At 39.0% G+C, this 14,808-nt stretch overlaps 1 protein-coding gene across 4 annotated transcripts in view; it reads right to left on the reverse strand.

Moving 5' to 3' along the window:
• Positions 1 to 12,693, reverse strand: part of LOC138026643 (uncharacterized) — an 86,705-nt gene extending 74,012 nt beyond the window's left edge. The window contains exons 1-3 of one of the 4 annotated variants that reach the window (XR_011127308.1): positions 12,581 to 12,693; positions 7,810 to 9,418; positions 6,160 to 6,279 (exon numbers count right to left, since the gene is read on the reverse strand). Coding sequence is in view for 2 of the 4 variants with exons in the window: in XM_068874079.1 (XP_068730180.1) it covers positions 7,846 to 9,418; positions 12,581 to 12,588 (1,581 nt within the window). In the remaining 2 variants the exon portion in view is untranslated. Of the gene's footprint in view, positions 1 to 6,095; positions 6,280 to 7,620; positions 9,419 to 12,580 lie in introns of those variants that run through there. The other 3 variants (XM_068874079.1, XR_011127309.1, XM_068874078.1) reach the window with 3 other exon arrangements.
• Positions 12,694 to 14,808: the final 2,115 nt, after the last annotated feature.

Genomic DNA, 14,808 nt, shown 5'->3' on the forward strand with positions numbered 1-14,808 from the left:
TCACGCAACACTTTAATCTGACGCAAAAGCATCCTCTCTTCTCGTGTGTTCAATTTCCTTGGCCTTCCAGGGCTTAATTTCAATCTCTTCTTTCCTTCTTCTCTTTTAAGGCCTTGCACGCCTTCTTTCTTAATCCTATACACTGTTGCTAATGAAATTCCTACGTCTTTAGCAACATCTTTAGCTTTCTCGTTCTTATCTTTCACCCGTAATAAAATATACGCTCTTAAAGCGTCGTCAACGCGCCTTTTATATGCCATTTCCAGTTGTTTTATCTATGCGTCTCAACGATGACGTAACAATGTTTTTGCTCTAAATTTGAGTTCATTAACTCTAATTTTGTCCAAGATTGTAGATTCAAATGGAGAAGGTATGTAAATGGAAGGAGTATTGGCTTGCTTGCACAGATTTCAATATGGTTAGTTGTACATTTTCAGGGGAAACTGAGTGTGTATTTCAAAGGTTCTCTATAACATGTTACCATAACATACAGTATTTTAATACCAATGCTTTGAACTATGGTTTTTGTATTTCTTGTAACAAGCTCTTAATTCATTGGTTTGCAGTTTTCAAGCTTGGTATTAGCATTTTTGAGCTAAATGTTGGGACTGTAGTAATTAGATTGTTTGCATTAACCTGCAGGATGGAGTGGCTTTGATGAAGAACTGTTAACCCTTGGAAGAGTGAAGTCCCCCTCTTTGGCTCTTCAGCAGTACAGACAACAAGTTATCACAGGAGGGTTACGCCACTATATCAGCATTAACCAGCATTCAGACACATTGTTTCGTGACATTATTGCCATTTACAAGAGAGCCAATGACAATCTGATGAGAAGGCCTGATGTTACATTTGAGGGCAAGGAAGGCGTTGATGCAGGGGGGCCAACACTGGAATTCTTTTGGCTTGCATTGCAGCAGATGAAAAAGGGAGATGGTCATAACATTAACCTTTTTGAGGGAGACAGTGGCCATTTTTTGCCAATGAACTGTACTTCCTATCTAGACAGTGGTCTCTTTTTGTGTTTGGGAAAGTAGTAGCTCATTCTATTCTCCATGGAGGCTCTGGATTTCCTAGCCTTTCACCTGCTATGGCTAGGTTTATTGCTGAGGGTGAACCTGATTCTGCATCTTCCTTGGTGTCAGTTGATGATATTCCAGACCTTGAGTACAAGGATATTATTGAGAAGGTTTTGTTTATTTTGTTGACCTGATATATGTCGATTAGTTATTGAAATGGTAATATATAATATCAAACTTTCAGGTGTGTAAGTAGCAATTTAATAATTAAAAAAAAAACAACTGTAGTCTGTCTGAATTAAATGACATCTGAACTGGGCCTGAATTGAGGCTTAGGGGTAGTGTCAGTTGTTTATTTGAATTTGGTAATCAAAATTACATAGCCACTTCATAACCACACATCAGAGGCAATAGACAAGAAATGTCTTTGTTTAAAATCAGTGTTTCAGAACTATAATTGTACAAACTTTTTCATAGGCTGCCAGGATACGAGTAAAGACATATAGTTGCCTTGTTTACTAAAAATACACTTATATTTAAAACTTTAGTTTTCAAGCAGTAAGTTTTAAATGGTATGTTGTAATCATCAAAACAATAACAAATTTATAATAATAAATTCTCTGACAGATGTTAGGGGAAACAGCAACAGATGGGATGGATGAACTGAGCAACAACCCACTTGTTACAGAACTCCTAGATAATGCTGGATTCACAGGAGTAGAGGTTTCCTTAGGGAACAAAGAAATAGCAGTGAATCAGATCATGGTCCACGAGGTTCTGCTGAAGAGACAATGAGAAGTCAAGGACATAAGAGGAATAGAAACACTGTCGCTTGCCAGCTTCCTAAAATCTTGCCCATCTCTGTGTAAACAGGTTTTCCCATCTGCAGCAGAGTTCATCATTAAACCAGAGATGGTATCATCACAGATAACTCTGATGGAGGGGGAAACGTTAAACAGCAACAAGAACAGAAATGCCTTTCATTGGCTACATCAGTACATTGAGAAACTTGGTCAAAGGAGTAAAACAATAGGTAACATGGTTAACTTCAGATGTTCAAAGTAATAGCATGCCTCTGTTCATGTGTTAGAGAACCAAGATTAAGTTAATTGTAGGAACAAAAAAAACTTGTGAATGAAACTTGCACTGGCAGTGACATCAAAACGATTCTAGGTGCCATGTGACAAAACTTTCTTAAGGACATGCCCATACATGCATGTTCTACTTTTTAACAAAGTACTTCAAGAGGCACAATGTTACCCTGCTAATTACAACTAAGGTATTTCACATACTATTGTTTACAGTTGTTTCATGGCAATCTGGACACCTGTTTTTGAACTTACATTTTCAAATCAATTTAATGCCATCAAGTTGTTGGTGATGTGAAGTGTTGTGTACCCCTTTTGTTGTGGTCGAGGGGTACTCACAGCACAATTTTTAAAACTGAAAAATGATGAAAAAGTGCTGTTACTTCCATCTCTATCTACTGATCGACAAGCATGTACCTGCCCTTCACAATGATGATGAAGAGATGCAGGATCAAGCTCCTGTGCTGATCTCTGATTGTGATGACCATGATCAGGGAAGAGAAGCCACCACCTGTGAGGCAAATTGTACTAAAAAATAGACCCAGTCAAACCAGAATGATGCACCAGGTTTGGTGGATTTTTGTAAATTTATAAGTGGCTCACCAATACCTCCCCAGCAAACTATCAGAGTGAGGTTCTCAACCAATAATTTGTAAAAAGTTCCAGTCGCAGAGACATGTTTTGTCTGGCTGGTACTTCCAACAAGTCACATATCTTTTAATGACTTTAGAAAGTACATGGACATAGCTCTCAAATATAAGGCAACGGGATTTTACATTATGTAAATATTCTTAGTTTAGGGCTATTGCAATACTTGCATACACTGCAGGGACTGACAGCTTTATAGCTTACTGTCGCTGTTAAATTTGCTTAATGCTAGTCACTGATGTGTTAAAAATGTTGGATTTAATTAAGAACATTGTACTTTATTACAAGTTGACATAGCATCCCAATTTGTTCTTGTTTTTAATACATGTTAACAGTGTAGCCAGTAGTTCATGTTGGCTCAGGGCTTAAGTAACCTGGTCTCCTCCATATTTTACAAAGAAAAAGCTAATAGATTTATTATTGTTGAAATTAAAAACGTTATCATCACTGTATTAATTTTTTTGTTGACTTTTAATGAAGACGCAAAAGAGACCATAAATTCGAGTATACAATTAATAAAGGATTATTTGATCATCCTCATTTGTACCATGTGCTTTTATAGCAAGTTTACGTAGCTAAAACCTTTAGCCACTGTTGCATGTTGTCAGTGTTAAAACCATTACACTACTGTATACATGCAGTCAGTAGAATTCTCACCACCCCCCCTCCCTCCAAAGACTGATTCCTCTCTCCAAATCACGACTAATTGTGCATTCTCATTCTTGAGGGTCTCAATGGGGTTAACTGTTTAGCGTATAATGATGGTTTTTGGTATCGTAACCGTATAAACTACAAAATATTAACTGACTAAGGTATAATGAAAGATTGATTTTTTAGCGTATGCAGTTTGTGCGGCCTAAAGGATGTAGACTTTCTAGGATAAATGACTACATTTTTGAGATAGAAACTAAATTTCAGTTAACTTTAACTTCGTTTTAACACCTCTGGAGACCCTCTGTTACCATAATTTTTCGTGTTTTTGTCTTTTGCGTGTCTCGTTGGAGATTGTATTACTTGTGATCGAGGTCATCCGAGCCTGCGCTTTTCGCGCGGTTTACTTTTGCAGACCATACAGATAAAGCATGGCTGCCATTGGTGCCGTCGTTTCTTTCTACAGGAGTTCAGCAGTGATTGAACGTTTTCGATTGAGAATTTTGTTTCGAGATGAGTGGAAAAGTTTGACTCTGTTCAAATGCCATCTGGAAAGTTTTCTAGGCCTCAAGGACAAAGCAAGGGAGCTTGGAGTTAATAGCTTTGAGTTGAAGTTGTTTCGTTTGACGAAGTCGACAGGGGCAAATGACTGCCAAAATTATGCCATTTATACTCAAGAACAGTGGGATCTGGAGAGGCCACTACTCCTCGAAAGTTCTGGGAGTGAACTGAACGGTAAGTAAACGATTTTTTACATTTATTCTGACCATTAGACTCATATGGCTGTAAGACGTTTGAAGGACTTAAAGCAGCAACGTTACGTGCATAGAGCGCATATTGAAAGTTTGTCCACCGTGATCTGTTTTAATATTCCTCAGTTGTACCAATCCCTGTTTATTTCTGGCTTATTATGACTATTATTAATTTTTTATTGCTTTGCTTTCTTGGACTTTCTTAGTAAGTTATTATTTTGAGTTTCACTTCAATTTGATAATCATGCATCTTGTCTATCAGAAATATTGCTTAAAATATCTTGACATTTACATTTTTTAATGCTTTCTGATTGTAGTTCATGTTGTTGAAAAGATTACAACTTTGGGATCTAAGACTGTTGTTGTTGAGGTCCATAAGTCCCATAAGGGAAGAAAAAGTGGTGATAAGTCAAGTCAACCAATTCAGTCAAAGAGTCCCCATTGCAATGATATGCCCGCAATGGTCCAGAGGAAAGACAGGAAAAGGAAGATGGAAACAAGTGAGGACAAAGCCATTAAAGAGAAAATCCGCAAAGCAGAAACAGTTTCTCGAAATGAACGTCAGAAGAAAGAGCTGGCAGCTTTTAATACAGGTAGGATTCCCCTTTTCTGATCTTTTCTGTGTTTTTTTTTTCTTTTTCTTGCTTAAGATTTGTTTGACTTGCGTTTGTTTGTGCTCTTTTTTTGCAGAGTTGAATAAGCTTGCTGGTAGTAGTGCCATAGACGAGTTGAATGTAGAATGTGGGGTGTGTAAAGGAATAAAAGTGATTGCTGGAGACCGTACTGTTTCTGGAATAGTACAGCACTTCCTCAAAAGTAGGTTTTCTAAAAAAAAAACGTTACAAATTCAGAGGCAATCAACATATAGACACTTTACTCATAATAATGTTAAAACTCTATGAGATTTTATAGATTCTTATTCATCTGTTTTCTGCTATTTAGATCACTTTGAGAAGTGCCGGGAAAAATATGAGAGGCTGAAAAAAAGTGCATCTGGATCCAGAACCATTGATACCTTGTTTTCCAAAGCAAAAAAGAATCATGCTGCCCAACAGCCAAGTTCTCTGGAACCAGATATTCAGAATATTGAAGATGATGTTTCTAACGTAGATGATGTGTAGGTGTAATGCAAATATAACATTTGGTATTTTATTTTCCTTTTCTTATGTTCTGAAAAACTAGGTAATGGACAAAATTTATCTTATAAGGTATTTAATTTGTAGAATTCTTGCACCTCTGAGAACTTTATTATCAGCAAGTCGGCGTATTTTCTCCTATTGCTTTGTATTTGTACTTTACCGATGGCTGACATAGAAATGGCAAGTACACTTGTTAGAATTATATGTGATTACGTTCTTTGAAAATAATACAGTAAAGTGATGTTTGATAAGTTTAAAATAAAGAGATTCAATCAAAGGGATTGTATGTTATTCATTAGACTCTTCTGAGACCTTATTAATAACCTCGTGTTCTTTGGCTAATTCTCCCAGTACTTACTGACTGCAAAATTCCTGTATGACCTGTATTGCAGCTTTGATGATACATTGTTTGCTACATGCCCTGGTGATACCAGACCAACTTTCTCATTTTCCCCTGATGAGCGAAGAGACAAAACAGTATTGCGTGGGCACCTTAGATGAAAGCAATGACAGTGTGGAAGAGGATGGTGATCTAACAGTGTTTCCATGGTATGCTACAAACTGCTTACTTAAATTGATCTTCAGAAGTTTCAGAAATGAAAATGGAGATTGCATAATCCCGGTCATAGGTTTATTTAATGACTCACTGGTATTGTATTGAAACTTTAATTACAGGTCACTGGCTTCTGCTGATCCCCTGGTGAACAACCTAAATGAGTTCATCCAGAGTGGAAAATTGCCCAAAGATTGTATCTACTACAAATTTGTCAGCAATACTGCAAAATATGCCCTCGTTGATTGGTCAAGGGAAAATGACTTTAAGTGGGACAAGGATGTGTTAGAATTTTTTCAAACCATTAAGTACCTTGGGGGAGCAGCAACAGCCAAATTTGTCCACGGCCCATGTCATCATGGAACAGGCAGAGGTGGCATCAAGGAATTTAACTTTTCAAATGCAAATCTTGGCGGGCCATCTGATCATGCCCTAAGAAAAGTTCAATCAGGTTATACTCCCTTTAGCGGTGTCTTCAAAAGTCTCCTAGAAGCTTTTCAGGCTCTCGTTTTTAATGGTCCAAATCCATCATCACCAGTTATCAGTACCAACGTTGTTGAAACAGTAGCCTGTGTCATGGCATTAGATGGCACAGCTTTAAAACCATGCAAACAATTTGATGATCGTCTCAAAATCTGTGTTGGTCTCACAGACCCTGTTGATTTAGAATTTGTCACCAAAAAAACAAAAATAGTGTTTTGTTTCCAGAATGGCAAGGGCAGGAGAAAATATCATACTGTACTGTAGTGTTGGTCACTTGGTCTGTTATTTTTATTTCGCTTTGACTATTCAAACTCTCGAGAGATAAAGATAGAATTGTGAACGCAAACTCCCTGAACAGAGAGAAGCCTGCCAAGGAATATTAACCATTGAAGAGAAGAACAGATACTTGTTTATTTGCACAATACATCGAAGCATTAAGTCTACAAATACCGGTACCTATTTTACCTTCAAATACTTACCCCTGCATAACATTTCAAATTCCATTTTCCGAATATGAATGTGAATATTAACAGCCATTACTAGCTTTACAATCACTGGGTTCCTCGTCAACCCAATTTATTACTAAGACTTGTTTACATTACTAATTAACACGAAAAGGGATAACATGGGAATTTTTAACAATATATCACTTTAACCCATTGACTCCCTGGGGTTCCCCATTGACAAGTAAAATCGTCTGGCGTTAGACAGAGTAAAATACTAAGTCCGGCCAGTTTAGGCCGGTTTGGACGTCAAAGGGTTAAACTAACCCTAAATCATTCAGATATTCAAAACATCCTATGCATGATCCATTTCCTTCGCTTTTGTGCCATGCGTTGCGTACTTGTGGTAGTGCAGTAACTTGACACGGTGCTTTATTCCATAACTGTCAACTGAGCTGCATTTTGTTTTTCAGGATTTTCTTTGAGTAACACCTAGCTCTAATAGTGCATGATAATTTGTTTTGGTATGATGATCATAACAGTGCCATGGTAAATGCCTTAAGAAAATAGCCCCCTGAGAAGACATGTAATTACTATAGTAAAATACTAAACCCAGAAAGATGAAAATAAAAGAGAATCGAGAAACAATGGCTCCGCTTTTAGGCTTGGCTAAATCTATGTATTATCAAAGGCAGCCCAAGCTCTCTTGTCTAGAGAGCACAAACAACATGGCGTCAAATGTAATTTTAGGGTTTGTATGGGAGTTCCGATGATATTCATGGAGGTAATTATATAGGATGCAATTCTCAATACAATTGCAGACCTCTCAACCTCAAAACACCGAAAATCTGGAGACTGATGCAAAAAAATCTGGAGATTTCAGTAAAAATCTGGAGATTGATCGACCGGCAGACAAAACCAAGTAAACACAGGTTCTAATTAACAGAAAGTGCTTTTTCCTGCTTATAATTTCCTTAAAATGTGTGGACCTTAGCAGCACAGAAATAAAATTTATTTTGACAGCTTCAATACTCACAGTTCAAGTGCAGCCAGTGTGAGCACCGAGCTGAACTCAGTGCTCAGCATTATATGCAGTTGCTGCCTTTTTGGAACTATCCAACAGTTCTTTTGTAGGACTCCACTTGTGGCACGGTACAGTCTGCTCTGGATACTGAAGCTTCATGGCCAGCAAACTTGACAGTGTACCCTCCAGCCTCATTGATGCTCTGCTCTCGGTCTTGTTTTTCCGCATAATACTAAACAATCGTTCCTCTCCAGCATTACTATGGGGCAAGACTAAAACAAGTCCTGCTACTTTTGGCAAATGTTTAAATCGTTTAGCAGCTGTGCCAGGGATGACAAGCTGAGCAATATGCCACCACAAGACATCCACTCTGTAATGAATAAGCACCTCTCCATCCTCTTCTCCGTCAATCACTTTAGCTTCCTTCAGCACATCATCCCCAAAACATTCATCAGGGAGTGTCTGGTAGTCACAGAACTCGTCACAAAGCTTGTCAACAGGCAGTTGTTGAAAAATAGCTTTAAATCTGTTTATGAAAAACTCCACGCTTTCCCATTTTGAATCTATTGTGCTTCCTACATCAATCCATCCTGCTTTAATAATTAGTTCGTTTGACGGTGGAAATTTTGTCAAAATGTAACTTAGGGAGTCCTTAAAATAGGCTTGGGCTGCTTTAAATACTTGGGAATGCTGCATCTCACTAATGTCTCCATCATTGAGAAGTTGTTGAAGCTTGATTTTTGTGGTAAACCCCATAAAGATTGTATGCTCTGGCTTATAAATCTTGGGATCATCCAAATTCAGTTCTGTAACTGGTGTGTCCTTTAGAACATGTGGCTTAATGATCCTGTCGGCCAGAGACCGTGCCAGTTGTATGGGGGAATCATGAAGCATGTGAATGATAGGCTCCTCAGATTGCAACAGTTTGTTGAAGTTGTTGAAAAGTGGAATTGATGCATGGTGAAATAGCAGAGCAATTTCTGTTAGAGGATTATTGAAAGCATCTCGCAGCCTTGAAAATCTTTGGTCAGCAAACTCTTCACTTAGAAAGTACGACTTGAGTCCACTGTAATTTTCAAGTGTTCGCTGCACACACCTTTCCAATGACAGCCACCTTGTTGACACATGTTGCAACATTTTGGAAAACTCATGTCCACAAAACTCCATATATTCAAGTAATACCCCTTTTCTCTTGGTGCTTTTTTCAACCCAGTAGTAGAGATCAATGTGCAAATCTTCAATGTTCACACCAATTACTTTTGCAAAAGAGTCATGGCCATTACTAGCAGCTACGTGCACCAGATGACAGGGGCAACCACTAACAAAAATATCTGGATTTCTTTGCCTACACCGAGATGCGAAGGAATTGTTCTTTCCAATCATGGAGTTAGTGATATCAACACTAAGGCCTACTGCATTGGCCCAAGGGATGCTGTCAGCCCTGAACTTCTCCTCAACAGTATTAAAGATTTCTTCTGCTTTGGATGCATCACGACCAGTTGTGACACACATGTCATAGAAGTGGTTTGTCACACATTTTGACTTGTCCATATCAAACAGTTTTATCGTCAGTGGATTCATTTTCTTGACATCAGTGTCACTGGATCCGTCAATTCCAAGACTAAATGGGTGATTTTTGCAGTGTTCAACTATGTATTGATCTTTGTTGCACTGCAGGCATATGACTGAGCAGTGTCTGATCTACAGTACCGCCTGGAAGTATTGACCCCTAGGGACGAGGCAATACCTCGTCTTTGCCGCAGGTAGTGGACGCGCGGCACCGAGGTATGCAAATTTTTTTCCCTCGGTAAAACCGAGGTGCACTTTGCCGCGGGAAATTTGCCGCGGGAGAAAAGACGAGGCTTGCCGCGGGAAAGAACGATGATCTGTTGCTCTTGTATAATAAGCGGAAGACTGTCAAATTTTATATCTCATGGTGTGAAGAATCGATTCTTAATGCAAGAAATTGTAATCAAAATGAGAAAGTGTGCCATTTACGTAAGGACTCAAATTTTATAATCTTTACATAATGTAAAACTGAAGATTTCTTTAAAGATACAGTGTAAGCGACAGCTTGATTATCCAGCCAACGCAACACTCGTTGTTCTCCAGGTTGTAATACTGTATGTGTGCGTGAGAAATTATTTGTTTGGTTTTGAAAAAGGTTCAATTGTATCTCTTTTCGTCTAAGCCTGATCGACTTTATTTTATTTGGAGACCTGAAATTCAAACTTGTGCGATTGTCTTCGTTTTGTCATCGCCATTTTGGTTAAAAGCAGGTATTCCTTCCACATACATTGTATTATTGTTAAACTTGTCAAATTTCAATTTTAATCGCATCATTCTTCCGAGGCATCGGAGCCTTTGTCGACGTCGGTACTATTTTGAGACCAAACGTACTGACGAATAGTTTAAGAATGGTTTTTTCTTTCATCGCTTTTCATCGGCAATAAATTGTTATATCATAGCAATTGCAGCAAAATACATTTTCGCATTGTTTTATCAGTCGTGCAATAGTCTACTTGACTTCCATAAATATTTTTTAATTGCAGCATGTTGATTACTCATGGAAAACAAATTTAAGAATAGACTGTAGTTAGTGGAGGAAAGAAGTCTCTTACTTATCTGAACGCTCATCGTTTGCATACGAATTTTAACAAATGCAAAACCAGCAAGCGAAACAAACTTTAGAATGTTCGAAGCATCTTTGCTTCAGTGCTCACGTTGCGCTTTCACGTGCAACTCTTTTTGCAGCGGGCGTCCACTCGTGATAAATTTGCATAACCACGCCGATATGCACCAATGCTTACCCAGAGCACGAAAACAATCTTTTCAGTTAAGATCAAATAATTTTCGACTATTTCAGGGGTTTGATATCCTGGATTCTTTCCTTGGAGTGTTTTTCTTTTTTGTGATTTGTTACACTAAACAACCTTAGAAAGTAATACTGAAGTAGGAAACCACAAGAAGTTGTAACTTGATCATGCAAGGTTTTCGAGCCGTTCACCCTGAACATGTAAGCTTCCAGTTTGTAAATATTGTCAAAACCCTCTCCTGTTTGCAGGATATCGAAATAATAGATGAATAAATGCAAAAAAACAAGCGGACATATTCTCCCATAAACTTAAATGTATAAAATGACGACGAAGTCCACGCAAGTAGGACAAGCATCGAACCTTCGAATGAATAGTCCACGATAAGTCTTCGAAATAATGACTGCAATCAAAATATACAAATGCATGTCGCAAAGAAGGTTTCAAATGTGGTCGGAATCTAGCTACAGTACGGATATTCTTTTCGCATGTAAAAAGAAAAGGAAACCAAGGTGCATGATTAGCGGCTATAACCCTCTTTGCTGTTAGCAATTTTCAGCCGAAACTTGTTCAGTTTCTGTTGTTCGGTGGGATTTCAACATTACAATCTACAATAGCTTATCGGAACACAAATCAACGGAAACCCAACTCTACCGCGGAATTTTAATTACCGAGGGTTTACCTCGGTTGACTTTCCCGCGGCAACTTTGGAGCCTAGCCGTAAATTTCCCTCAGCAGAAAAGCAGCCTACCGCGGGAATACCGAGGGAAAGCCGCGACAGGGTGACGCGGCAATGACGCGGTAAAGGGGTCAATACTTCCAGGCGGTACTGTAGAGCGCGCCATTGCGGGATTGGCGCAGTTCGATAGAAGATGGCCCCCAAATATTTGTCTTGTGGGCCATTTTGGCACAGCAAACATCTGCAGCTAATGACTTGCAATTTCCCTTTGCTTCCTAAGTTTTTGGAAAACACTTTGTGATTTTAAGTTTCATCGAATTGGCAATATAAAACAATGTGCGTTTTACGAAAAATGGCTGCCAGAGACTGAGTTGAGATTCCTGGGAACAAGTAGAATTATCCATATAGGGGGGTCAATTTATTAAAAATGCATGTGCTCATTGCGAACCCCTTACTTTTCACGCTTGATCGATGAAACGCAACGTGTTATTTTGGTTGTATTTTTAGTCGTTCTGCTTTATTATTGTCATGTCAAAGCAGAAAAGAATATTATCATTCTTTGGTCAAGAAAACAAAAGAGAAGAACACAGACCGCAAACGGAAACCTGCAGATCCGACAACGTTGACGAAGATAAATTGAGTGATACTGATGAACGTGAACCTTTTGTCGAACCGAAAGCCAAAGCAGCAAGGAGAAACTTTCAGTCTCAGGAAGAGAATCTCTACTTCTTAATTCCCACATTCTCTTGCAGTTTCATTATCAACATTTCTTAATGATAGAGTTCACACACATGTCTTTAAAAAACAGAAACAAGAGACTAATCTGTTGGATCAAGTGAAGAGGAAAAAAGGAAAGGAGAATTTTCAACAGTGTGTCCCCCAAAAAACTGAAATGTCCCCTAAAAAAATGTTGACTGGGACAGAAATTATGTCCCCCAAAAGTGAAATCCTAGATCAGACACTGACTGAGCAATTTTTCTGTCTGAGAAAATAGTTTTAAAGAGTGGTCCAAGATGCCCTGCTGTAGCAATTGGTAAATTATGTTGTATCAAGAAATTTGTAATCATTACCTCTGCTTTTATGACAGCTGTTGATGAAGAGCTGGCTGCTGTGAAAAACTGTGAAATTTGTTTGCTTGTTTTGGACTGTGCAACAACCATTTTGTGCGATTCTCTTTCACAGTGGACTTTAACATCTCTTAATCCTTGGTGATCGCACCGAACACGTTTATTGCAAGGAACACACCAAAACGAATATGCAGCGCTTTGAACACGTTTAACTGGATACGCACCTTCCCATTCTGTGTTGAACTTGGTTCTATATTTCGCTGCACCTCTGCTACTGTCTTTTCCTTTTGTGTTTGAAACTGAACCTTTCTCTTCTTGATCTTCTGATAAATGTTCATTGGGTTCATCGGCAACTTCCGCCATTTTGAAAACGTGATTAAAATGTGAGAGACTGGTAATGATGACCAAATTTGGAGCAAGTGCTCTATATATGGTCATAGACGACAGTCCGTCATGGACTCAACAGCTGGGTAACGGTTTGTTAAGTTTAACTATGGATTCGCACAGAATTGGCGCAAGAAACTCACCTGAGCAAGCCAACAATGAAATTATAAACAAAAAATTTATTCTGTCAGATTGCGCCTCTATTTATCGTGAGATTTGTCTGTCTTGTCGTGAGACCGTGAGATTGAACTGAAAACCGTGAGTCTCACGACAAAATCGTGAGACTTGAGAGGTCTGCAATTGGCTTACCTTACTCCATGCGTGTGTTTTCTTGTCCATGATGTCGTTATGTTACCTATATTTGTAGCGGTTTGAGTTTTAAATCTTCCCACGAGGAGCTCGACTTTTTCTCGCCCACACCACAATTTCACTTGTCCCGACACACTGACGGCCTGGAACAGGCTACAGCAGATTATTCTTGTATTCTGACAACCAAGTCTCTCCCTCAATTGAAGGATCATTTTTAATTGTCCATTTGCTCCAAGTATATGTAATACGGACACTGAACGCTTGGTAGGGATCATGGGAAATGAACTTGTAGTCTGGATTGAATGGACTCGCAGGACTCGAGCCTGGGAATGGTTGACTTTCAATCGAGTGTCGAAAGTAATCAGCGAATTCGTTTGGTTTTGCATTACTTCACTCACTGATTGGTTCAAAGTTCTCGAGCCACTTTTCCAACCAATCACAAGTTAAACCAAAACAAATCGTGGCTCGTGCGTGAACATTTTACCGCGCTTTGTGTCGGTTACGTTTTGATTGGTTTACTGGATTGTCTCCGTCCTTTTTGATTGGCCAAAGTAATTACTTTGGTTTTAGTTTTGCGGAAGCCAGTGGTTTCGTCCCGTTGCGAGTTAGCCCTGTAACTATTCTAGTTCGTCCTCCAAATACATCGAGTTCCACGTAGTTGGACCCCGTTATAATAAAGTAATACAACTGTTTTCGCTCCCTCCTTAGAATCAGGCTTACCTGGCAGACAAACCGTTGATATGTTGTTTACGATGTTCACCGCTGACAAACTTGTGACAACGCGCTGCTACTCGCAGGGTTTATCGATAAAATCAAAACGTCACGAGTCTATTAAATTTTAGCCAGAATTCAGGAAATGAGATAGTGCTTTTAGTAAAATCTCGAGTCTTTTAATTTATTTGCATTCGGGAAATCTCACTCGTAAAGTCTACTGTAAGTAGAAACAATTTCTCACTTGTGAAGTCTATTGTGTAAGCTGTTTATTGTGTTGGTTTCTCAAGGGCACATGTCTTTCTTTGTAATCTTTGGAGTCAATACACCTTAATCCAAAATGGCCGCTGATTTATGCGCATACAAATTGGAGATCGGCCCTTTGACCACAAGGTTGCTTATAACTCGCGCCACTTGTTACTCCGAGAGGACAAACAACAGAAAATCGCGTGACCAGAATAGGTCAATTTTACTTTTTTGCGTGGTTTCTGGGGATCGTTTTAGGGTCTTTTAGCCGACATTTTCATTCTCCAAGCAAATTAAAGCTCTTCAACTCACTTGAGGTTACTTACTATCCCGCAGAGAACTATCCTACCCCGAATCCCGCCTACGAAAACGTAGCATATCCCGGTCTCGCCGTCGCATCTTCATCCCACATCCCGCCTTTAAAATTTTTCATATCCCACATCCCGCCTCGACTTAAGTGGATAATTAAAAAGCAGATCTTTCAAAGTGGGTGCTCCGGGTTCAATCCTGTCCAGGGACTACTTTTTTGTCTTTTTTATCTGCCTACCACAAGTCCTGGGACAGAGTAATCTAAATGGAGGATAATACTTCATTTGAGGAAGAGATCGTGTTTATTCTGGAGGAGCTGCATCCCCGTTCCCAGATCCCATCGTTTCTCTTAGCCAGCGGCGCCTTCGCACGAGAAAACGAAGGGATATGGAGACACAGGATTTTCTTTACTTTCCTTTTTGCTTACGTTATTTTCCTAACAATGGAAATCTTGAACGGAAGTGAAAAATCCTGATGAACTTTGGGGAACATC

This window comes from Montipora capricornis, chromosome 12, assembly GCF_036669925.1.
Source record: "Montipora capricornis isolate CH-2021 chromosome 12, ASM3666992v2, whole genome shotgun sequence".
Taxonomy (NCBI): Eukaryota; Metazoa; Cnidaria; class Anthozoa; order Scleractinia; family Acroporidae; genus Montipora; species Montipora capricornis.